Source organism: Gobius niger (genome assembly GCF_951799975.1).
Source record: "Gobius niger genome assembly, chromosome: 1".
Classification (NCBI taxonomy): domain Eukaryota; kingdom Metazoa; phylum Chordata; class Actinopteri; order Gobiiformes; family Gobiidae; genus Gobius; species Gobius niger.
The window spans coordinates 28,028,114-28,054,937 of record NC_136852.1 but is presented as its reverse complement, the minus strand read 5'-3'; the positions used below and the strand labels follow the sequence as shown (position 1 = coordinate 28,054,937).

The following is a 26,824-nucleotide window of genomic DNA, read 5'->3' as shown; positions in this document are numbered from 1 at the left end:
TTGCTCGGCAACGTTTGGCTAGGCTAGAAGCAGCATGGCTAGTAGCTAGCCTAGCTGCTTAGTTGAGGGAGAGGAGGAATGGTGGGGAATCTCTGGGTAAGTTGAAAGTCAGACTCACGCTAACTTCACGAGCAATTCCCCGACTTCTCTCGCAGTGACGGGGACAGAGATAGTGTCGCTACTACGTACGCGCAGAGTGATATGAAAGCATGAACTCCGTTGGCATTGGCAGCAGACATTATTTTTTTCAGAGGTCCTTTATCAGAAAATAATGACCGGTAGAACGTTGGGAAATCTTATTCAAATCAACGGAGCTTCTACTTACGTTGTGAAGAGCCGCATAATAATTGGATTTAAAGGATCTGTATCATGCTATTTTAGCCATTCCAAAGTAAAGTATAGGCATTTATGATATATTGTGTCGGGTTTACAGCTCAATGTGTTAATTACTGCACCGATTCATTGAAATTCCTTAGATTTATATGGGAATTTATTGATTTTTGATTTTTGACTATCCAACTTCTAGCCTGAATGATATTGTAGTATTGAGTATTGAACCCCAAAAAACGAGTGGAAAGTTTAATTTTCAGTAAATATCTAAAAAACGGAGATCCATCCATCAAAATAAAACCATACCTGGTTCTATTCATTATTCAGAAAATATTAGCTATTTTAGCGCATGACATATCCATATATATTATGGATATTTTGTTTTTTTGTTGTTGTTGCGCTATTATTAGTATTCATGTCAGTAAATATGTCTCGCAGCTCAGGGTGCGAGAACACATTTCTCGTGTCTTGTGGAGTATGAATAGGCCATTGAGTTGCCTTGTGTAAAGTAGCCTCGCCTTGCCTTTTCCAGTTCGGCTTTACCCAAATCTTCTCGATTGTAGTTTATAGCCTGTAGGCCAGAGTAACCCAAAAATCTACAAAATAAAACATCAAAAAGCAACAAAAGAGCGACAAAATGAAAAAAAAAAATTGTTGCTCTTGTCACCCTCATTTGTGTCTGTTTTGATGCTTTGTTCCTGAAGCTTTTAGATCTGGGTATAGCCAAACTGGAGGAAGTTTGGCCGGTTCAGGTGTGGGTTAAGAGGTTAAAAACAAAAGAACTAGCTAGTCATCTGGACAAAAAAAAAAATCCTTATTTTTCACCAACGCCTTGTAACGACCCAGCACACACTGCTATCCAATGAAAATCCCGCAGACATGTCCCGTCTGCCGTCTCCCGTCACATAACCTTCTTAAAGCTTTCAAGCACGACCTTTTTGAAAGCAAGATGGTTTCACCGTTTTGCGAGTGCACATCATAAAACACCACGGGCGAGACGCCTCCTTTGTTTGCCAACGGAGAAAACGCCTAAACCTGCTCCGTGACTATTCCCAGCCTCTCATTCTCACAATAGTCTTTTAGGCTGTCAAAGTGAAATTCTTCCCATCTGAGGCACTTTGAAGTAAACCTGCAATCTCCGTTCATTGTTGTTGTCCTGAAGTCAGTCTGCATGTTTACCTCGACAATTTTGGAAAGCGAGCAGTTTAGATTTGCCTGATATATTTAAACGGAGGCGCGCCGGTTGACGGTGCACATTTCAAACACATCCAGAAGCGTTTTTCCCCCCTCGTCTGTCCTTCAGCATATTGTAAAAGCAGACGTTTGGGAAAGTAGACCTGTGCTGTGCATCTAAATCAGGGTTTCTGCAGAGCGTTATACAGCTTTGAATGGATTGCACTTACATCAAGGCCATAAAGAGCAACTAAAGCAAACCAGCTTTTTCTGTTGATAAACTGTATGATTTTAGAGCATGTTCACACTATATCTTTTGTCATTTTAGTGTAAATAAGTATATTTTGCACATAATGTAGGCTAAAGCCCTTTCTGTGTGGAGTTTGCATGTTCTCCCCATGTTTCCGTAGGTTTCCTCCGGGTACTCAGGTTTAAAAAACATGTACAATGTATTTTTATTTGATTGTGTTTGGTGTTGCTGTGAGGCACATTTAGTTGACATGTACATGAAATGTGCCATACAAATGTGCCTTGCCTACAATAAGCCAGAGTATGGAGTGAATGAATAATGACCTGGCCCCTCCGTACATATCTGACCTCCTTCACATCGCAACTCCTGCCCGCACTCTCCGCTCCTCCTCCACTCTCAAACTCTCCGTCCCACCGGCCAAACTCATGACCATGGGGCACAGAGCATTCCGCCGCTCTGCTCCCCAGCTCTTGAACTCTCTCCCCTCTGACCTCCGTACCATAGACTCTCTGCCACTCTTCAAATCCAAACTCAAAAGTCACCTGTTTAGAAGGTCCCACATCACCGAGCTACGCGCTCACCTTCTCAATCGTTTGTACTCTGTTTTATTTTGTTGCTCTTGTTTTTAATGTTTTTAATGTGTCCATTGTACAGTGTCCTTGGGTATTCTGAAAGGCGCTTTTAAATACAATTTATTATTATTATTATTATTATTATTATTATTATTATTATTATTGTATAGCACTTTGAGAAACTTGGTAATACAGGCTTGTAAAGCGCAATAAAAGTGCTTATTATTGTTTTTATTTTATTATTATTAGGCCCGAGCAGCCTGCAGGGCTCGGGCCTATTGTAATTATTATTATTGCTGCCCCCTCATGGCTGAAAATTGTATGAAATTTTGATCTTGTGAACCTCCATTTCTAAAAGTCGAACTCCACGTCATGAGCTCACGGCGATCGGATCAGCGGATCCTTCCCTGATCATGCCCTGCGAAGGAGGAAGTGGAAATGTAGGTTTTCTTTTTCTTACATCCACAAAGCATCAGGAGCGTGTGTCGGGTACTCGGCCGAGCACCTACGAATTTTCCCGTTTATCTGAATCCGCAATTTCAAACTGCTAATGTGGGCGGAGTTTGGTCTTTACTTGCTCCAAGTTAAAATGCTGTGAATTTGTTTCCAAAAGTCATTATGCATTTCTTTGTAAATCATTGACATTGCTTTATTTTTGGTTTTATTGTTGGTCTACAGTGGTCCCTCGCTGTAACACGGGGTCACCTTTCGCGATCTCCCTCTTTCGCGGATTTATTTGTAGCACAATTTTGCGTGCTCTTTTTACAGCATGTTGATGTCATACAGGCATTGTGTTCTGCATCCCGTTTGGCTAGTCGCAGAGTGAGCCTCCTCTCGCTGCAGAGAGGATCTTTGTTTGCCCCGTCAACACATCCAAGAGTCACAGCAACATAAGCCGGGCATGAGCGGGTCCAACTCCAGGTTTACTTTCTCTGAACTTTTCCGCGAAAATATGCTGAACACTCCTTCTGAAGCCTGAAACTGTTACGATAAAACTTTGGTCGTAGCTTTGTCTCATAGTTATTTTTTACATCTACGAATCTTACAAAAAAAAAAAAAATCACAGTGACACCAGGCATAAGGGAGAACCTGTGCACTAGTGAGAAAAGCGTATAAAGTGCACGGAAGATCAATTTAATCAACATTAAATTTGAATTGTGAAAGTCGTGAAGCTCGTCCGTGTGAGGAACTGGGATGTTAGAAATGCATTTGGAAAGTTCGGAATCAGTTTGGACCCCAACCAACAGCAATAGACCAATCCGATGCCTTTACAGGACGTAATTGGTTGCAGGTAAAACTACAGTGTTTGCAGATTTTCCTTGGAGGTCCCGTGTGTAAAAGGCCAAAGGGCAGCGGTAGATTTAGCGATTTGCTAATTGCTCCCATTCAAATAGCACTGTTGGATGTTTGTATTGCAGTCCTGCCTCCCCGTCCGCCTGTGGGCTCTCTGCCATATCCCCGGTCGTTTCGGTCCTCCCCTCTCATGCTCGCTGCTGCCCCGCACAAAAGCCCGGGAGGTCAGGGGGGTGTGCCGACCGCCCGACCCGAACGCCGAGTGCAGTGTCCGGGGTAGAACGAAACACGGGCCCAGAGGGAGGGAGGGAGGGAGGGAGGGCTGGACCGGATCCCGAAAACTGAGCTCACAGTCTGGGCCTTTCTATTGTCGGAGAGTTTGTGTGTGTGAGGCGGATTTGTGAGCGAACTGAAAGGGTTTGTGCCGTGTTCAGATGTTTATCGAATGTTCTTCTGTGAGATTGAGATGCTTATTGATGCGATTGAGACCAAGCCTGTTTACTTCAACGTTTGTTCTGTTGTAATTAAGCAAACTATTCCAAACTATTAGAATGAGCATGGAGATATGTACAGTTTACGGCCCTGGGGTTGGGGAACCCTGATTCAGGATCTTCCTCTTCTTCCCCTTCTTCCCCCCTCACGCGCTATAGCTAACGTGGCTTCAGGCGCAAAATAAATGCGTTTCTCTCACCGCTGAAATATTATGGAGGGTCCAGCGATGGGCAGGTATCAAAAGCCTCGAGCGGTCACCCCAAACCCAGCTCAGAGCAGCTTCGAACGCCGGGAACTCCAGGGGCTGTGTGAGTTAGCACGCAGGGGGCGGCTCTAAACACGACCGCACTCCCGAGGAGGAGTCGCTGTGCGGGCAACGCTTTGGCTTGACCGAACAAATGTTCTTAACTTTAATAAAAGTAAATGTACCGGTAGGCCACTTCTTGGAAAATGTGACCGTGTGCAAAGAGAAAAGTCTGGTATTTCCACTGCGCTGATGGCGCTTCTAATGTGCTTGGATCAGCGTGGACAGCTGCGGCTTATAGACCAATGCGGCCTACGTTAGCCACATAGCATAATTGCCCAACTCATTTTTGTTTTGATTTTGGAAAACATGTAAAAAGGCGTTTTATAGGAAGCACATTGTTTTTCTCATATTGCCATTTTAACCATACAAAATGACTTAGCCTATGTGGCTAACGATATGTAAAAAATAATAATAGTCTATACGTTTTGTTGCCGTGGCTTATTTTCAGGTGCGCTCAAAAGTCTGGAATTCACGGTAATGCTGTTTTTTGAGAGATTTCTAAACATTTTTATATTAACTTGTTGACAACGATTATTTTGTAATCGATTAATCGCTTGGCTGTGAATGGTGTCAGAAAATTTTATTTTTTCTATTTTTTTTTTATCACATAAAGCTAAAGTGGTGCTGCTTGAGGATGTGGTGATGGAATAAACTTAAAGTAAATATTTGTAGGAGGCTCTTAACGCTAATTCTGCTTTCTGATTGGATGAGACTCAGATAATCATGAAATCTACAATGTACAAAACACTACAGACCCAAACTATGAAAAACAAAGTAGTTTTTCATCAAAAATACAACATTTTCATGTTATTTTTGCCCTATTTGAGTCTGTGAACCAGAAAACGATTAATCGATTACTAAAATAGTTGTCGACTTTTTCAATAATCGATTCGTTGTCGATTCATCGATTAGTTGTTTCAGCCCTACATTGGAGATGGACTTGATATTGTAAATCTTCCAAACAACGCATTTGTTTTGCAAATTATAGACGACATATTGCCCACCTCTGCTTTGTGCGGCAGAATTCTTTAAAACTTCTTTTCAATCATGATTAGCACAAAAATTAAACTTTTATGTATTTCTGTGCGTAAAGAAAGTCGCCAATCTCAATATTTATTCAGTTAATTTTCCCACAGTTGTTTGCTCCCAGTGACTTGTTCTCCAAGTTTGCAACTGCAGCCGTACATCTGGCGTGGCGGAGCTCTGTTGTTTGTTCAGCGTGTTTCACAGGCCGTGAGGACTCTTATCGTGCCAAAGATCGTCTCGCACAGTGTGGTCAGTAAAGTGTTCAGTAGTTACAGCTCATTGTTGACCGTAAAGTGCTTTGGCCGCCGAGTTCGTTTTTGTTGAAGTTGGCGTCCGTTGTTGTGAGAGAAGAGGATGGAAAGCTTTGACAAGGATATTCGTTGGAAAGCAATGTCATTTTGAGACACTGATCGGATGGAAATCGTCAACGTCGATGTAAACGAGTTCAATCATGAGCTTTTGCCCCTTTTTTATTCGAATTTGAGCATGAGGGTTGCCGGCTTTTCCCAGTATGAGAATGATGTATTTAAAGCAACTGTGTGAGTACCTGTAGGCAGAGTTTTGACACTAATTAGTAGATCGAGTGCATTGTTGTTACAGAACCCTCCTGTCTCCAACCTCCAACAACCGCGAAAAGCAGTCCCGGTAATTGCAAACACTTTCTCAAAGGTTCAGACGTCTGCAGTTCGGACATGGTTTGAATTACATATTTACATAAATTTAATGAGCCTTTTAGCGCTCGGATACATCTGCAAAACAACATGTCGTCGCCTTTATGTGCGGGAGATGCCGGGCTTATTCTGACGAGCAAAGTTAGTTCGGATTGTGTTTCTAGCACTTCCCAGAGGAGCGCGGGAAGATCTTTTTTTTTTTTTGTATCCCCGAAGCTGATACCACGTGCTGTTTGAAAATGGAGTGGCAAAATGTGTGGAAAGCTGCATCGCCTTAACCTTTGTCGCCTGATATAGAGCCTCATTTCCTAGTTATCCAGAGTGTTGATGATTTCTGGAGATTTATATATTTTTAAATTCATGCAGTCCTTATGTTTGAAGAGTTTAGTGATGCTAGGCTAGTGCATGTCTATGGTATCTAGTAGCCTGCATTAAAAACCTCTTCAAAATCATGGGGTCGTCCTCCAAACGTTGCCATATCTGATTTGTAGAAAGCTCCTTTGTGGACTCTACGTGTAGTGATGGCGGCCGCAGGTAAACAAACTACTGTAGATCTGGTGACCGAGCAGATCACTCCGCCGCTGCGTAGCTTACAACCAGGAAGCCGATGCTGCTCAGATATAACTTCTTTTAAATGAAAAATGATTATATTGAAAAAAATATATTCAGTCAACACAGACATTTATATGGGTAGTCTGGTGTTATAAGTGATTTGCCGCAGGTGCACTGTGTGTCAGACTGTTTTTAATGCAGAGCTACAAGTTAGCATAGACATGTGCTAGCCTAGCACTAGCCCAGCACCACTAAACTCTTCAAATATAAGGACTGCATGAATAAAAAATAAAAAATAAAAAAATAAATCTCCAGAAATCAGCAACACTCTGGATAACTAGGAAATGGGACCCTATGTCAAAAATCCTGAAATATCCCTTTAAGTATTCAGTTCATCAGTTTAGCTACACTGGAAAAAATGACAGCCTGAATTGAGATAAATAACTTAAAATTGTTGGAGTCAATTTGAATTTGAGTCAGTTTGAACTCATCTAAAATAAGATTTAAACAAATTCTAATGCCAATGGAACAAGCTTTTATGTTAAAATTTGTACATTTTTCACTTAAAATTTTACAAAATCATCTGAATTAAGAAGTGTGCTTGTTCTATTAGATGTGTTGTCTTGTCGAAGATAAGAACAAACCTACTTGAGTACATTTGTGTAATTTCTTAAAGAGACTAGATGCAAGTTGGTCATTTCATACTCGCTACTGCCCCCTCAGGTCATTCGCATAACTGCAGCTTCTATATTAAGCTCGTGCATGACAGCACTTTTGAGTGACAGTGCAGGATTTTAGAGGCAGTTGTGGTGAACAGGTCTGGGCTCATTCTACACATTAGGACATGGCTGGAACATGTAGGGGGAGGAGAATGCATCATTTCAATATTTTATAGTCGTATAGCCCCTTTTTAAGTTGGTTGTAAATGCAGGGAATATACTTTGCACCGTCAAACTCACAAAAAATTGCACCCGATTTCTGTCGCTGTACGGCAACACAACAGGGACAAACCTCCTTCCTTGTTTTGAATCAGTGGCATTTGGAAAGTACATTTGCACAGCGCCTCCTACTGTTCTGGAGTGTGCACTGTGTTGGGCTTTTTAACCTCAGACCACCCGCCCAAACCGAATGCATTTTCTCCACCCACAAACTGATCCTTGCATTGTTTTGTTTTGTTTTTTGACATCCTCGTTTTCTTCTCGCTTTTTGTCGCTGCTTTGATGCTTTTATTAAGTTCTCAGATTTGGGTTTTGTGAGACTGGAGAAAATGTGCTTGGTTCAGGTGAGGGTTAAGAGGTTTAAAGAGAGAGAGAATAAAGAAATATAGAGAAGTATTATATTTCTCTTTTCAAATGGAGTAAAAGTGGTACTCCAGACCCTGGTTTCATATAGGATTCTTCATACGTTATTCTGGGACCACGTTGTTTTTCAAGCCCGTGTTTATCAAAACAACCGATGGGTATTTTTTGCCTCACAGCTTGTTCACTGTGAATTAATTGTCATGTCGCCAGATTTGGGCTTGTCTCCCGAAAAAAAAAAAAAAAAAAAAGAAATCCAATGCGGATGATTCACTCAGCATTTCTAATTCTTCCTTTTCTTATTCTCGAACAATGCCGACTGCTGCGAGTGGGAGTCTTGAGGAGATGAATGTGAGAAGTTTTTGTGTTGTTCACCAGAGACTGCGGCATTAACTATACAGAAATAAAGACGTCGATGTGAATGAAAGCGGCGCCCTCTCTTCAAAACGGAACATTTCCTTCTGGTTTTGCGCTTTTGTTGATTTTGACTTCTTGGAAATCCCGAAGCGGTTTTCAACTTTTGGAGGTGGTTTAATATATCTGGGGGGCGATGGTCTTAAGTGTTCCGCCGCTCATCCATGAAGCTTCGTCAGCAGCGCTAATGGTCTCAGACTTGGCGGCAGGCCCAACATAGACCTCACGTGGGAGTCGTGTGCTTGTTCTTGTAGAGGAAATGCGATATTAGCTATCAAAGGAAACACAAGTTGGGAGAATTGCTCTCAACGCCGTTAGTACTTCTATCGCTGAGATAATGAGCTACTCACTGCAGCTATACTGTACTTGCTACAACTGCTCCATCCATTGTCGTTGGGTCATGGCCAAGATCTTTTGATGATTTTTGTCGTTATATATGTTTATTTAATCATCAACACTGGTGGAAAGTGCAGTGTTGTAAAAGATTCAAACTGTTTGTGTTTTATGGGTTGAAGAAATGATATTTATCTTTGGGTTGTAGCTTGTCGCCGGTCATCCACGATGGGTCCCGACGCCGTACCAGTCGAGAACCGAGCTCTAGATCATTTCAGATCGTTTTGCGCGGGATCCTGTGTAGAGGCTGAACGATGCATTGGTTTAAAATGTCAGTTGAAAGGTCGATATCTCCGAAACCAAACGTGATGACTTCCTGCTGTTTGTTTTGTTGTTGCAATGGAGAGAGAGGCAAGAGCTCAGTCAGAGCCTTAACCTGTTACCTGCCGTCCCCCCTGATCAGGGGGTTAGGGTTAGGGTCAGGGTCAGATCCCCCGTTTTCAGTTTTTCCAGGGTAAAGGATCCGGGAATTATTTCAGAGCATCCGACAAAAATTTGATCTGATATAATGGTGTTTAATGGGAGCGGTTCCGACAAATAATTTGGTTTGTTCCTCGACTTCATCACATCAGACCAAAAGTGTTCCTGAAAATACAAATTTATAAGGTAACCACTGGGGGGTTGGGGTCAGATGTAATGAAAGTCATGTTTCACTCACACAGTCATTTTTAGAAACTAGAAGGTCTTGGCTTTCAAACGAGGCATCACACTGGCACACAGGCTGTAAGCTCTCCAGTCAATACACTTTGAGATTTGGAAATAAATATTTGTTAACCCTATTGGTAAGGTGGCAGTTAACAGGTTAAAACGAGCTCTCCCAGAGCCCGGGGGACGTTGTGGTGAAAATCGGTCACAAGTTCGCACACCTCAGAGGCTCTGATGTTGTTGTTTTTTGCTTATAATTTCGGAGCCTTTGGGGCGACAGTGGCACAGTTGGTAGAGCGGGTCGTCCCATGACCGTGAGGCCGGGGTTTCGCATCCCAGCCCCTGAAGATGCTCACTGTTTTTGTGTCTTTGGGCAAGACACTTCACCCTCTTCACCTCCAGTCTCTGCGTTCATTGGTGCATGAATGAGAGAGTGAATGGGAGAGTGGCTCCGTGCCGAATGAAGGTAGAAAAGTGCCATATAAGTTGAGACAATTTACCCTTAACTATTTTTTACCTTAAGAGACTTACTGTTTTTGTTTGGGTTTGGAATCTGCTGATTTTTGTCTTTCAAATGAGCTCCCTCGGAATATGAATGTCCTCTGCCCCTAATAAAGCGCCCCCTGCTGTCCCAGTTCAACATTGTCGTTTTCACAGTTAAAGGAACATCATGCAAAGAATAATAGCTGAGGCGATTTTAAAGCTCATCCAAAAATATCTGTACCAGCCAATCAAAATGGCATATTTTTTACGAAGTTTTGATATACGATTTGAATTATTAATTTAAACACACATTACGAATCTAGCTCTTCAAATGTCATTAATAAAACGGCGGTAATGTATCTTAAACGCTGTTTTTTTATTTTTATTGAAAGGGGAAATAAAAGGTGTGGTTGTCCCTCCTTTTTCCAGCATGCAGTTCAGTCATGGGCTCTAATAAACATTAAAACACACGTCAAGCCAAATCCGTTTGACGCGTCTCGACTCTCCTTGGCGCCAGTTTCTCATTTCCTCTTTAAAGTCACTTGCACGACACAGACGCGTTTGCCTTGTCGCAACAAGCAGCACGAGTCCTTCACACCTGAGGGGAGAAGGAGGCGTCTCATCAGGCCACACAACGATCCTGTCCACCCTTTTTTTCAAAAGAACATCTCCTCCCCCTGCACTTTCCTCCTCCATCCTGCCGCCTAGTTCTTTACCGTGGGTAACAATTTCACTGTATGTTGACTCTCTTAACCTACAATTTCTTTTACTTAAAGACGTCAGCACGGTTCATTACGTTGATAAATGACTTTTGACAAATTGTGACTAAAGATTAACATTTTTAGGTGCTAGATGTGTTCTCTCTCCTCTGGGATTTTGCGATATATTGTGGCTTCTTGTGATTGGATATTGTGCCACCTAATGTTACAGTAATGACCGGTGATAAGTTGTTCAGCCCTAATTCATGCTATCCTAACACAGATGATATTGGTTTATTTGTTCCATCTTTATTCTAAAAAAGTTAAGGACAACAGACAATAGGTGGCGTTCACGTGACATCACAACATTCTAAAGAGCCTATAGTTTAACATTGAGGTGGAGGTCAACTGACGGTAACTATGGTAACGGTGGTAACTGACAAAATGCATATTTTTATGTCTTTGTTTTTTGGCTCATATCTCAGTCATTACTGGAAGAATCCATATGAAACAAACTGTCACAAAGTTCATCGTCTCCTCTGTCGGCATATATGAGCTAATGTCCAATTATTATCTCTAAAAAATGTCAAAAAGTGGTGACAATATGCGAAAACATGACCATGATGTTGTCCAATAGAAAGGACTTTCAGACAAAAAAATAATATCACAGGTTTGTGAATCCAATCACGATCAAACACTAATGAGGAAAAACATTTGTCAATTTTCGTTTTGGAGATTTCTTCCAAAAACTGCATTTCTCCCATAGAGTTGCATTGGCCCTGCCCTCCATCTGACATTATGACATCATCACATTCTAAATCGTGAACGCTACCTATTGCCGTTGTTTTTTTTCTTAAGTAAAGATGTGCGAAATCAACCATAATCTTACTGAAACAAAAACATTCATCTCTTTTTAATTACTGTTATTAAGACTGCTATATCTATCTTTCCCCCAAAATTACCAGACTGCGCCGAGTGGCCAAAACAAACTCGTCCCATTTAGAAAAACCCTCTATTTAAATGTCCAGTCTAGGTCCATCTTTCTGTCTGTCGCCATGGAGACGGTGATGGCTCCGGTTTGGGCTGTGGGTGGGGATAATTGCAGACCAGTTTGTCACCTCTGGGCCCCGGAGGCCTAAATGCAAATGAAGATTGTCCCTGTTCCCGGTCCCCCCTGTCCGCCCTCGCGCCCCGCGTGGTGCCCGCAGCACAGATGTGGCTGACACTGGACCCCTGCCCCTCCGTCCATTAAAAAGTCATGCGCTGGAGTTGCGTGTCAGCGTGTGCTCGGTTAACTAGCAGTAAGTGGCGGAGATAAGAGTGTTGATTTTTCCTGAGTAGTTTTGTGTGGGTAGTTTTTATACTTTTTTATTCACATAGCGCAACATTTACTAAACTCTGCCGAATGTTTTCTTTTCTTTGTGGAAACCCATGGGTCAAAAGTGGACTTGGATCTGGATTTCCATTTCCATTAGAAGTCATTGAATGAATTGAGCCAGAATTTAAAGTGATAGTCTGTAAGATTGCAAAATAAGGAGCGAGAGAAACAATCAAATCCCCACAACCTCCCCCCTTGTGATTGGACCTGAAATCCACCTCTAGTTTGCAAAATGAGGAGGGAGAGAGGGCAATATTTCAAAAGTAAATGATCAAGCTCCCTCCCCCTCCCACCTGATTGGCCGGTTTACTGGAAAGCTCGTCTCATTGGTCAAAGCGATGGCACTGGGGATTCTGATTAGTTGTGGAGATCAACAAAAGAAGGAACTTTAGGAAAATATATGTAATATGTCTTGTGTTACGTCAAATTGCCCAGGCGGTCAATTATACATAATCTATCAAACTTGTGAAACTTACAGACTGTCACTTTAAGGCCTTAAATTTCATTCAAAAGCATCACACTTGCTTCCCGCAGGTATCTGAACCGAAATGGAAACTGTGATATTGCTCAACTTATAGTGCACCGCAGGTTTATTTGAAATACACACAAATATGATCCAAAAGTCATTCAGTTGCGAGTGTTACTGAAGATTTGTCAGTTTATGCAGTATTTTTGCTCAAAAGTTTCCCTTTGTCCATTTTGCTTTTTCATTTGTGCACTGGAATTGATAAACAAAGATGCCTACAATCCAGTGCCTGTGATGCGCATTTGTTTTTTGCATTTGTGATATTAAAAATAGCCTTAAAATGGCTGTAAAATGTAATTGTAAAAACCTTTGTCAAAGCTTACACACAGAGCATGACCACACGCCAACACAGAAAAATGAGTTGAATGGACTTTGTATATTTGCTTCATTTATAGCGTTTTGTATTGGAGTGGACCCGTGGGATCTTTAAGCTCTTAACTCCCGCCTGAACCGAGAGCATTTTCTCCAGTTCAGCTTTACCCAAATCCTGTAGGCCAGTGTAACACCTCATTTGAAAGCTAAGATCTACAAAACTCATCTAAATTGATCTTTTTCCTCATGTCGTCCAATTTTTTTCCATCTTTTTTTTGGGGGGGTATTCAACTCATTTTGTCACTTTTTTGGGTCATTTTTTGTCCAATTTTTGTCACTTTTTTTGTCGTTTTTTTGTCACATTTTTTGGCATTTTTTTGTCTTTTTTTTGTCATTTTTTGTCATTTTTTGTCATTTTTTGTCACATTTTTGTCACATTTTTGTCATTTTTTCGTCACTTTTTTGTCAAAGTTTTCTCACTTTTTTGTCACATCTTCATCATTGTTTATCGCTATTTTCACACCATTTTCCAGAAGCTTTTGGATTGGGGTAAAGCCAAACTGGAGAAAATGTGCTCAATTCAGGTGGGAGTTAAGGGGTTTATTTTGGATTTTGGGATATGCGGAAAATGTAGCAAAGAAAATGATGCATCTCCTGTCTCGACTGCTTCTAATAAAGATAGAGAAATAAATAGATCCAACGTCAAATAATGGACTAATAGATGATTTTGACGCTTTTGACTTTTGACACAGGAACCCCTGACCCCGTCTCCTGATCCGCCCGTGTGAGGGTTTATCCGGCTTTACAGTGCAGCGGTGCCGTGGCCCGCGACCGTCGGGGGGGCCAAATGGGCACCAGTTCAGTGAGCGATTGGTTTCTGCTCTGATTAAAAGCCCTCGCAATTAGTCGTCACAGGAGAAGTTCTGTCCAAAACGGCCACTTCATTTGAGCAGCGAAATGAGATGAATTGCTATTGATTTCCTGTATCGGATGCCGGATTTTCTCCAGTTCAAAAGTTGAGAGATGGAAACCGGCAAAAGAGTGTAAAAGCCGTTGGGCAGGACACTTCCCCCGCCTGGCCGTACTTACAGAAGTTTGAGAAATTAGAATCGTGTATGTTTTTCTTAGGGACTCATTTTTGTTCAATCTAATTACTCCTGTTTTAGTTGACTTTAGCGTCCCCCTTTCTCCAACCTGACAAAAGACTTAAAAAGATTTATGTTCATTTCAATGGTTAAAGATTTTCCAGACCGATAATCAATTTTAAAATCATTAAAAATGCCTTCTTTATAGCTTTATTGATCAACCTGGCTTGGAATGGATTGTACAGGAAGCTCGGATTGGGTCCCAACAAACAGCATATGAAGGGGGCGGGACGAAAACGCAACAGAAAAGTGACGAAAAGTAATGATAAAGTGACACAAATGTGTGACTAGCGTAAAAGAAAAACAATGGAAAAAATGTTGAAGTGACAACAAAGCGAGGAAAAAAGATTAGATGAGTTTTGTGGGTTTTTTAGCTAGGTCTTAGCTTTCAAATGAGGTGTTACACTGGCCTACAAGCTGTAACCTTTTAGATTTGGATACAACTGCCATTGATTTGTTAACATGCCGTTTGCCAAAAATGAAAGCCTGCATTTTCCATTTAAGACGGACTATTCCCACTGCTGCCAGTAGAGGGCGCGGAAAACCAAAGGACATGCAGATCGACGCGGTCTTTGGTGAAGAGGTGTTCCTCGAGTTGAAACTTTTAGTTAACCTCTTAACTCCCGCCTTGAACCGAGAGGATCTTTTTCCTCACGTCATCAGATTTTTTTTCCATCATTTTTTGTTGGGTATTCAACTCATTTTTGTGACTTTTTTGTCATTTTTTTCGTCAAATTTTTATCCAATTTTTTATTTATTTTTTTGTCCTTTTTTGTCACATTTTTGTCATTTTTTGTCACATTTTTGTCACATTTTTATCACATTTTTGTCACATTTTTGTCACATTTTTCTCACTTTTTTGTCAATTTCTTGTGACATTTTTGCCACTTTTTTCATCATTTTTCGTCACTTTTTTGTCAATGTTTTCTCACTTTTTTGTCACATTTCCATCATTGTTTTCGTCTCAGTTTTGTTGCTATTTTCAAGGCTTTTTTCCAGAAGCTTTTGGACTTTTGGACTTTTTTCCCCCCTTCATTTTAACATCTGCATTTTTTTATCCCCCCCAAAAAAAGTCCTCTCACTCTGTCTTTGCTCCAATTTACTTTCTTTTCTCGCATGCATCATTGATCTAATTCTGTCGGGGGACTAAATATAACCAGGTGTTACTGTATTTCTCACTGACCTGTTGCCAAAGCAGGGGAGAATAAAAACTCCCATTTCATCCGTTTCTCAGGACACGGCCGCACCTCCCGGTCAGCAATCATGCACAGAAGTGGGTCACCAGTTTTATGCTAATATTTGGGTTAGGTTTAAGGCACGGGCTACGCCGACAGGGGCAGCGTAGGCGGGAGGGGGAGGAGCCCAGTGAACGGGAGACGAGCCGTTTGGGGGGCGACTCGTTTTAAACGGGGACAGAAGTGGGCCGCTGTGTGTTCTTGTCACAGTGTTGGAAATGAAAAACTGCTGAATATTAGTTAGTTGATTGCATCATCGTCGGATCTCTTCCCCAGTCTGACTAGAAGAGGATTGTGTTGGAGTTTTAGGTTTATTTCAGTTTCAACACTACACAGACTGTTAAAGCACATTTCTGGGACGACCTTATGAACCTCATTGAGAAATTAATTTTAAAAATGTAAATATAAAGTAAATATAAACCCCATGTGTTCATTTGTAGTTTAACGTCTTCAATGAGAATCCTACAATCCAACAAAGAAAAGGTAAACTGAAAAGTTCATATTAGAAGCCACAGCTATGATATTCCCACTCATGATATGCCCACTTTAAATGACTATGGTCCTAATAGCACTAGTTTCCATTGATGTTCATACTGGCATTTGTGTCCTTGCCCCAAGACGTTCGCAAGGGACCTGGGACGCTTTTTTCACTCTGCAATTGTTCACGTATCGTCTTCCTTCTGCTTTGCCTTTGTGTATCCTCATATAGAGATTTTTTTTTTTGCCTGCGGACAAATCCATCCATAGCTGCCTGTGCCGCTGCAGATACCCTTCCTGTCTCACCTTGGTGCGGGGCAGACATTTGGACGCGCCCCCCTCCTCTCCCTCTCCACCTTTTTTTTATTCTCGATAAAGTGTTACTCCAAATCGAGCCAGTTCCTCTGCCCCCTCCCCCCTCTCTGAAGTCCCACAGTCCATCCCCTCTTTACAGTGCTATAAAAGTGTCCAGACCCCGCAGTCTCGGACCATTACGCCGCCGAGGGCCCGGCGCTGGGGACAGAGTGCAGAGGAAGACGGGCAGACAGATGAGCAGCGCTGATATGAACTCCAGTGAGGGGAATTAGATGGAAGTGTGGGGCGAGCGCTCCGGGGAGCAGCGAGAGCTCACAATGTGGGATGAGTGATTTGTCGAGCTGCTGTTTCGTCACTACTACTACACACGCGCTATATAAAAATGTCCACCAAGTGTGGCAGTTTTTCACGGCTTTGTCTGATGTGAAAGTTTCTCTTCGCTAAAGATGCTGCTCCAGGTACTTCTGGGTTTGTGGTTTGGTGTTGTGAGAGCACGGCGTGGCGATATTTGCCAAATGTGTGTCAGTTTTGTGTTCGGATAATCAAGACAGCTGAGCATTCTTGATACAGACGTTTAGTGATTGATTAAATCAGTTCTAGATAGACATACTGGGATCTAACATTCATAACAAAAAAAACTATTTGAGTACGAACATTGGTTAGCGCTCGTGCTTCACAGCTCGAAGGTCCCGGGTTCGATTCCCACCTGGAACGGCGTCTTTCTGTAGAGTTTGCCTGTTCTCCCTGTAGAATGAGTGTGAGTGAGTGGTTGTTGGTGGTCGGAGGGGCCTATGGCACAGATTGGTAGCCTTGCTTCAGTCACTCTACCCCAAGAGGCAGCTGTGGCTACAACAGTAGCTTACCACCACAGAGTACGGAGTGAATGAATAATGACTACATTCTAGTGCTTTGAGAAACTTGGTAATGAAGGCTTGTAAAGCGCAATACAAATATAAACCATTATTGTTATTTATCCTAGATCTAGGCCAGGAGTTCCCAAACTTTTTATGGGACCCCAAAATTGACAAACAACTCGGGACCCCCATTGTATAAAGTTATTGACACTTATTATCTTGATTGTAGTTGATGTCTTGATGATTTTCTTCCCTAAAGTAGCATATGTATCTAAAAGCAGTTTATTTTGAATAATTGAATGGATTTAACTAGAAAAGGTAAATAAAACGGTAGCATTTTTCTTTTTGTTTCATCTTGAAATCCTTTGGGGATCCCCCCACCCAAGGCCTCGCGACCCCCACTTTGGGAACCACTGATCTAGGCTATTAACAATAGTAATAAAAAAGTGTTTTGCACATAAGACTTTTAGTTTTTGATAAGCCTGTTTGACTCTGCAGTGGCCGATCCAATTCACAATGTGAGCCCGATGAGTCCTGGTATTGTCATCTTGGAATATGTCCGTGCCATCAGGGAAGTAGAAATCCATTGATGGGAAAGCCGGGTTATTCAGGATGTTAATTCAACAGTTAAGTTTTCCTTCATGGTATTGGAAGTTCTGACATTGTAGGATCACGACAGCACTAGAAACAACCTGATGTTTACTCACTGAAATATGGCTTGTAATTCTTGATAGCATCATTATTTCGAGCCCTCGTTCCTGTTTGTTTTTTCCCATCAGCCTTTGTTGATGGGCAGTGCTCCCGTCCCCTCGCTGCTCCCCGTCACGGTGACAGGAGTGTGTGACGCCCGGGGCAACCCTCGCCGTGGCGACCAGCTCTGAGAAATCGGCCTATCGCGGTCAGTCAGGCTCCCGTCACACGGGCCCAGGGGAGACCACTGTCAGAGAGGGTGAAGCTGCCGACCGGGATAGCACAACACGGGGGCAGCTGGGACTGTTCAGATGACAGTTTGGCAGCACAGATTTTGAAGAGGTTATTTAAAAATGTTGATCAAGCTGTCGTATTTCGTAGGCGCTTGTCTTTCAGAATTAAAGTCAACGACTAGTTTTAAAGGAAACAATGATGAGCTATTTACTGATGTGATGCTAGATGATGCGCCCAATTGATCTGTTCTAGCTTTAAGTGATACATTATATGGATACGCTTCAGAACACTTTCTACAGACTGTGTTTGTTTGGCAGGTTATTTTTCAAATCCTTTATTTATACAGGTTTGTCCCGTCACTCAATGTCTCATTTGCAATATACAAGTTCCACAAAATTCAATTGGTCAAGACGACAATTTCCTATTGACTCTTTCTCCAGACCTTTTACAATTCTCCACATGCTACACTGTTGTGTCCTTGGGCAAGACACTAACCCACTGTGTGACTGAGTGACTGAGCGTTGCATCATGGGGATGTTGGGCTTCTTCACTTCAGTCACTACTATGTAGCTGTGGGTAGATATTTATTTATTCATATACATACCATTACCAGGGGACTAGTCGGAGTTCTCGTCTTAACAGAGTTCAGACGAGTGCGATTGACAGGCGGAATAGTTAATCACAGAAACTCATTGTCTATTTGTACCGACAGGGCAAATAGGGTGAATAAAGTGAGAAATGGCGAGGCACTAAGGTGGTTCATCAGAGGTGAGAGAAGTTGCTAGAGTTAGCTTTGAAATGAGATGAGGACGTCTGAGAGGAAATGTCTTCTGCATTTGAGCGATGCACTGCAAATAACTGCAATTGGATTGTCATAAAATCATAGTCATTTTTATATTTTATACTGTTCAATGCAGCTTAGCAGCATGTTCATACCTGCACTCTTTCTGTTCCACATTTCTCCAGTGCTGTGGTGGACTGTTGGTATATCTGTGGAGACGTCATGAAAGGAAATTTGCTCAGACACACGAGGTTGGCCGAATTATTAAGTCAATAACGGTTCACTGTGGTCTGTGAGTAAACAGAATCTGGCATCATGAAGCTATCCAGCACCACAGCGCAAGGTTTGTGGACAGGTTTCTTGTGCACAGCTTGAACAAAGACATTTTTCCCCAGTGTGATTGGCTAGAGATAAAGATAATGTGTCCAGACCTGGAAGAAAAGCAATGAAACGAAATGGCTCTTATGTGCAAGTCACAAAACCTGAAATTTCACAATGGATGGTAGGGATCCAAATAGCGTAAAGCAATACAAATGTTTATTACTTGGAATATGCTAGAATGATGTGTCTGCTGGTTCCAAATATCACTTAGCTTTCATTACAAAATCCTAAAACTGTTTGAAGTTTGACTGCGGTGGCTCCGGTTTGGTTTATTTACCTTTTTCGGATTCTATTACCCAACAACATCCAGAAATGTAGATCAGAGAGCTTCGGCAGTTCAAGAAGAAACGGCCATGGTAAAAAAAAAAAAAAGGCTGAGTCTACTATTATTTTTTGCCTGATTTTGCTCCAATTTTCAGTTGTGCTGAGTCGCTGCTAGTTGAAGACAGTCGCAGAATATCGTATTTCATAGTGAAATACGATAGAAAGACGCGACTAAATGTGAACGCGCGGAAAACGGCGGCCAATGATGGAGCAGAAAACACACAGAAAAGATCGTGGCTAGATCCGTTTCCATTTAACGTCGTAACAGTGGCACAAACGACAAAGCAATGGCAACCGCGAACCCTACGAAGACCCAAGGATCCACCTGTGTTCAGACACTGCAGCTTCTTCTCTCCGTCATCATGGGGCTGGTGTCCGTGCCCATCTCCTTTTTTTAATTATTAAATCCACTGGAATCCCGCTTCTTCGCTTTCATTTCCGTTTGAGAGAACTACAAACACGCTCAGGAAAACTTGTACCGTTGAACCGCGTTGGGCCGACCGTGATCACATGGCTTTGTTGACCGTTTCTCACCCTCGCAAACCCTCGCAAAACTGCCCCAAATCTTCACTGATCTGGGGCAGTTTTTTAATTCTCCTGTGAGGGATGTGAAGCTGGATGCGTGAACCCCAGTCGTTCTATAATCGCAACTGGAAAAAATAAACCTGCGTAGCGTGTCCTCCGCTTTAGTTTGGCGGTCGCCACGGAAGCCGCTGTGATTGATTGACGGGTGCTGCTGGCCCCGGTTTGTCGGTGGGGGGGTTCCTCCAGTCTGCCGGGGCCGCTGTTATTTCAAATTGACTCGTTGCCTTAAGGGCGCGCAGACACCGGCAGGAGGGAGAGCGGGCTATAATTTACCTGCCTTTCGGGAATAGTACAAGCTGAGGTATGTCACGGATCGAGATCACGGCGCTATCTTCGACAATAGCGCTGCATAATGTGATGTGTCATCGCCCATATGCCGGGCTATATCTGCGTATGCGCTGCTTTATGAAAATGGCTATGGCTTGTTTCCCCCCATTTTGCCACAATAGGGCAGCAGTGTTTTTGTTATTATTTTTGCTACACTGTTTTTTTGGTAATGCATTTGTAGCTGAAGACTTTAAAAATTGGGTTAGTAATACTATGGCCATACCGCCTTTGCTCTGCCCAATCCCGTCAGACCTTGGAAGCAGGGAAGGGCCTGGTCGGTACTTGGATGGGAGACCGTTTGGTAACACCAGGAAGCCTCGCAAATGGAGTAAGTGAGTGAGTGGTTGGTGGTGGTCGGAGGGGCCGATGGTGCAGACTGGTTGCCTCGCTTCCGTCAGTCTACCCCAGGGCAGCTGTGGCTACAATAGTAGCTTACCACCACCGGGTATGGAGTGAATGAATAGTGCAATGTAAAGCGTCTTTGAGTGTCCAGAAAAGCGCTATATAAAACCAATGCATTATTATTATGGGGACAAGCGCTACTTTGCTTGGGACTATCTGTATATATATATTTTTTTGTTCTATGGATGTCTGGGATTGCTCACATGGCAATTGTAGGGAAGAAGAAGATCTTTATTTATATAGCGCCTTTCACAGACATATAGTCACAAAGCGCTTTACATGAGACAATTGTACATTCATTCCACACTCGGTGGTGTAAACTACGTTTGTAGCTTCAGTTTCCCCTGGGGGAGACTGTCAGAAGCGCTTTCGCGACTACACACGTCTGCGCCAACGGACCCTCTGACCACCACCATACATTCACTCACACACATCATTCATCCTGGCCTATTGTGCATGTTTTTAGTGGTAGGGGAAACCGGAGTGCCCGGAGGAAACCTACGCAGGGGCCTTTGATGTCCATGAATATTCTCATTTGTAACAACTGCAACTCAATGCTAGGCCTATTTGAATGAAACAAAACTAGATTTACTTTTAGAATGGTTAATGGAAAACTTCTATTTTACGTTTAATATGGCGTTATGTTCAATTAGACAAAAGAGACTAGGACTACGCAAACAATTATGCAATGTTTACTTAAAAAGTTCAAGTTAAACATTTTAGAATTCTAACACTGACTAAAATACGCACCTAACCCTCAGAAACATTCAATCTTGCAATGTTTTCTTGTAAATAAATACATGCGTGGAGCTGTGTTATGAGCCACTCGCGCATCTTTGAGTAATCTTTAAGTAATCTTTGAATCGTCCCCCGTTGCAATTCTCAGGATCACGGCGACAGCTCAGAGCAGGTCCCTCCTGTTTGGAGAAGCTCCCCCTGAGGTTACTTATCCAGGAAGTGCTTTCATCACCTCCACATCGCCGTAGGGGAAAGAGGGGGGGGGGGGGAGGGGCTTAGGGTGAGTTTGCTTGAAGAATCCAGCAGAGAGACGGCCGTTTTAGATCAATAAGCTCAGAGTTCAGGCTTGTGATGTCATATCGCTACGCATCATGGGATTTGCAGGGATAATAAACTAATGGAGACTTGGAAAGCTAAAATACTGGAGTTATACAGAGTTGTTCAACAGCTTTTTTTCTCTGTTTTTAGCTAATGTTAGTCTATGGAAAATGAATGCCAGCACCCACAAACATGGTGGACCTCTATGGTAACTGTTGGTTAGAAAATGCCATAGAGTTTGGGAAAATCCAAAGTGTAAGACTGTGATGAAGAGCTGTTTGAGAAGACCAAATTCCAGTTCACAAAATCAGCATAGCATCATTAGCTCTTGGACTTTTTAACTCCTAAGAAACAGCCAAAAGCTTCTTCTGCTTAAAGATAAAGAAACTCCGGATATCGGAAATCCACCCTGGTGACCTTCAGCCAATATAATATTTCAACACATAGAAAATGTCTTTAGTGCTCCAAAGATTTGACTAAATCCTTGCTCTAAATGGCAATCTAAGGCTTAACATGCACAGTTGCCCCATTCTTTACTTTATCTGGGGCACTGATTCCATTACCTCTCCCCCCACTGTTTAAAAGGTCAGCCTCCGTACCACAACCGCGGAATTTCCGGGCAAAGTCCACTTTGCTCTTTCAGATTTCAGCTTTAAGCACTAAGTCGGTTTTATTTATTTACTCACGCGCCATTAGAAAGTTCATTACCATTGATTTGCACGGTTCAGCGTTTAGTCCTTTGTCGGTCTGTATTGGCTCCCTGTCCCGGTGGCCAGTTTCGCGTTTAGCTGATCCGGGGGTCATCGAGCCATGAGTGCAGCAGTTTGTGGGAAACGTATAGGGGCTTTTCACATCCTTAACCACAAGGCCGTCCAGGAATACACCTTCTAGAGCTAATATATATTTGCTTAGAGATCGGCACTGCGCTTCATTTTGTGGGGGTGGATTTGAAACGGCCGTGAAAAACTGGCTCACTGCATGTCTGGATGGAAGAGAGGTGGAAAAAGACATTGAGCCAATTCAAGTACAGTAAATATATTGATGAATTCTGCACTAATATGTTTATAGTTATAACCACAGTTACATGTCTGTGCTCCTTCTATTCCTTCTATTCAAATCTGTTTATTGCTTTTAAGGCGAAACACTGCCGGTGAATAGGGAGACTTTTTAAATGTATGTATTTATACACCAATTTGAACCTTCTCCTGTAGATTACTGGCAAACGTGTTTTCTCATTTTATGTTTCATATAAAATAAGGCCTTTTATGACAAAAAAAAAAAAAAAGCCCCACATTTCCCATATTTTTGGCGATGAAATCTGAATAATGGATCAAACCAGAACCCAAATTCAATCACTGAGTTTAACCTCCACAATTGTATTTTGGAAAGCAACGCCAGCATGCTAATGCCAACGGCAGCATGCTAATGCCAACGCCAGCATGCTAATGCCAACGCCAGCATGCTAATGCCAGCGGCAGCATGCTAATGCCAACGGCAGCATGCTAATGCCAGTGGCAGCATGCTAATGCCAACGGCAGCATGCTAATGCCAACGGCAGCATGCTAATGCCAGCGGCAGCATGCTAATGCCAACGGCAGCATGCTAATGCCAGCGGCAGCATGCTAATGCCAGCGGCAGCATGCTAATGCCAGCGGCAGCATGCTAATGCTAGCGGCAACTAATCAGAGCTGGGACAGAAACTATTGAATAAGTGAGTAAAAATAAAATCGTATTCGTTTTACAGGACTCATAGACCAGACATTTGGAAAAATATCGGTCATATCGGCATCGGCCAATAAAAATCCTCAAAAATCAGCATCAGCCTTAGAAAAAAAAACATATCAGTCTACCTCTACCCCAAAGTATAATCATTGCAATTCTAAACTTCAATTTTGATTTCATGTTACAATGTAGCTCTCATCGAAAACGTACCTGGAGTTGTGTTTCGACCCACTCGCACATCTTTGAGTAATCTTTGAATAGGTGTGCCACATTACAGACAGTATATTTTTGGGCGCAATATTTGTTTTCAGTACATTTATTTACATTTTCTCTTTTTATTGTGTTATTTGTATTTTTTTTATCGAGCATATTCATTGATATGTTCAGCCATGTGATTGATGTTCTTTCTCAGAACATTTCTGTCAATGTCATAATTGTCCCTCGTCCCACACTGTCAGCCCGGTCTGAACAGATGGCCCCTCCTCCAGGTGCGAATCGGCTTGAGATTCATAAAGAAGCAACAGCTAAGATCGAGAGTTGATTTAACAGGAGGCCTTCCTTTTACATATTATAAAAAAAATGCGTAGAGCAGCTTTTATCGGGGAAAACTCGTGAATCGTGATGTGACAGTTTCTCCAAATTAGCAGATCGTCAAAGGGATCAGATCATGATTCGCTTCTTCTCGTCCTACCCATCAGGTCATGGTCAGGAGAGCGGCCTAAAGAAATGAAACCCAAAGTCAACTCTGATCGTAATGGTCACATCGTCATCCCGGCACTAACCTCCTGTCTTTCTTCTTCTTCTCCCCTCACAGCGGAACCCCTCCCCCTTATGGACCTGTGCAGAAGAGTGGCCCGCGTGGCACTGGGACGCGACCGGATCCACCACATCGACGCGCTCCCCCTGCCCCAGACGCTGAAAAACTACCTCCAGTACCAATGATGTATACTTCCGGTGGACCGGCCGCTCTATCCGTTCTCACCAGCCCGGACTGCTACGGAAAGCACGGAAGACTTTTGCAAAAAAAAACTGAACTAAGAGGTTGTTTACAAGATCTGACATTTTGGAGTGTCTTTTTTTGTTTTGTTTTGTTTTCCTCAATCTTTTTATTTTGCTGTCTTCTTCGGAGCGACAATTGAGATTACTTGTTTTTAAGCGATGCAGTTTCAAGCCTTAAAAAGATTTCGTACTCGGAAGCCATTTCCCCCCCCCCCCCCAAACGTGTTATGCACAGAAACCGATCGAAATGGGAACGTCCTTTTTTTTTTATTTTGTTGTTATTTTTCCCGGGACAAGTCGAGGCCTGTTTTTTTTATTGTAGCAATTAAGACATGCGTTGTTCACGGCGTCGTCGACCGGGTCAGTCGTACAATCGCGCCCTCGGCTCGTTCGCAGGTCCGAAAAGGTTGGGACGCCGCGTTACCGTCGATGATTGAATGTAAAAAACAAGTGATCGGGAGTTAAAGTTGCGATTCCTTAACTCCTTGATCCTTTGTGATGCATTTGCTGCCCAGTCGTGAAGAATAAATGCAAGCACGCGACGCACATGACTCGCTCCTGCCCCCTCCTGGTTGGATTTGATATGCAGACGTCAAGCACATTTAAAAACCTTTTATTTTTTTTATTTTTATTTTTTGGACTTGCTGCAAATATATTGTATGATGATTTTAATCGCTTGAATGTCTCTATGGGTTTCTATAGCCTACAATGTTTGTTTTTTTTTCTTCATTTTTTGCTGAATGATATTACTGTTTTTTTTGTTTGTTTTATTTACAGTGTCCCAACGTTTTTGGATTCAGTTTTCATTACATTATCGTCCGCTCCCATGTCGACGTACAGTATATACAGTCTCTTGGTCTGCTAATGTGCCCAAGACGTTGTTTCAAATACAAAAAAAAAAAAAGCACAGTTTCTTTCACAAACACTAAAAGGTCATGAATGCTGCTCTAATCTTATCTTCCTCCATCTCAAGTTTTTTTTTAAATCCTGAATGACTTTAGGAGGATGGTCTTATGAGATTTTTTAATTCTTTTTTTTTTCCCACTGTATTATGAGATTTCTGTGAGATGGACTTCTCGCAGGTTCAAGAATGTGACGCCATGGGAATCTTTTAATGTGAAGAATAAACTTGGCTAAACTTGTCTTGAGTGCTTGGTTGTTTCTCCTGTGGGGCAATTTGAGTGCCGTCAGCCGGTTTTACTACTGCTTTTGCTTCTGGGCTTTGTGATAGAGGGGTGGACGGCGGGACAGAACTGGGACTTTCTCATGTCGGGACCATCGTGCATATTATACCTGAAGGTTTTTGTCACATCCAGGGCCTGTTACCAATAAAATAAAAATAAAAAATTAATTATGCTCTGGTGAAATTGACATGTGAACATTTTTTTTTTTCTTTGACAAATCAGCAGCCTGTCTCCTTATACACGTACCAAAGGAACTTATATTACGCACTGTCATTGTCACTAAGACTGCCTGCCTAATCTATCTGACCTTTACATGTTTTATAAAAGTGATGTTCAAACATTTGGCTAAAAGTTGACAAACCTCATCGGTGCCATTATTTCCTCTAACTCTTGACGCCGGTTTCATCCCTGCCCAGATCCGGACCCCCCTCTGTCACTGAGGCTTTGAACTGAACAAAGAGCGTCTGATCAAAGTTCAGCTCGACGCAGCTCTGTGCTGCTGCCAACACAGGCTTTTAATGTCCAAAATACAACAGCAGCAAACGGCTGCTGATAAGCCACGCTTATGGCAACTACATGCATTTCAAAACGAGCAACATGTCCAACACGAAACATCAAACCTGATATTTAGTGGCAGCAAATAAATTCACACCAAGATGCTGGAGCTCTGAACCAGGTCAACGATGACGGTATGAGTGGAAACTACAAGCAATATTCGAGCCCACAACCTTTAGATTCTGTGAACAAAGGTCTTAATGACTAGCTAATGTGAACCTTTGAATCTCTTAGTGCATTGATCTGAGAAGAAGTCAGTGTATGTTTGAGGAGTTCTAGCACAATGTCAGAATCAGAATCGTTTTTATTGCTGTTAGTGAACAGGTTCACAACTGGGAATTTTTTTCTGTTCAATCGTGCAACATGAAATGTAAATCATAACACAAAGAAATAAACTATCAAATCATAAAACTATATAACTGTATCCAAAAACTAAAATTCTTTCGGAGACAAGTTTCGGTACTTTACTCTCTAGACGTCAATATATGACCCTCAGTGAGCAGATAATGAGCCTGTGCATAGAAGCACATATAGGTAGAATGATTATGACCAAGACATTTATTTTGAATACAAAATAATTAAATGTATATTATAGCCTGTCCATTGTCCACAGGCATCAGAAGAAATGCGTTACAGCAGTGTATTTCAGATGTTTTTAATAAAATAAATAAATAAAATGGATCAGCTTGAGGGAGAGAACTTCACTGAATGCAAATGCTGCCACCGTGTGGTCATTTTAGGATTG

At 42.2% G+C, this 26,824-nt stretch overlaps 1 protein-coding gene across 1 annotated transcript in view; it reads left to right on the top strand.

The window, feature by feature from the left end:
* The window catches only part of LOC306965608 (SPRY domain-containing SOCS box protein 4-like), a 71,630-nt gene extending 47,260 nt beyond the window's left edge, over positions 1-24,370 (top strand). The window contains exon 4 of the mRNA XM_079560124.1: positions 24,156-24,370. Coding sequence (XP_079416250.1) covers positions 24,156-24,283 — 128 coding nt within the window. The 3' untranslated portion in view covers positions 24,284-24,370. The remainder of the gene's footprint in view (positions 1-24,155) is intronic.
* The last annotated feature ends 2,454 nt before the right edge of the window (positions 24,371-26,824 follow it).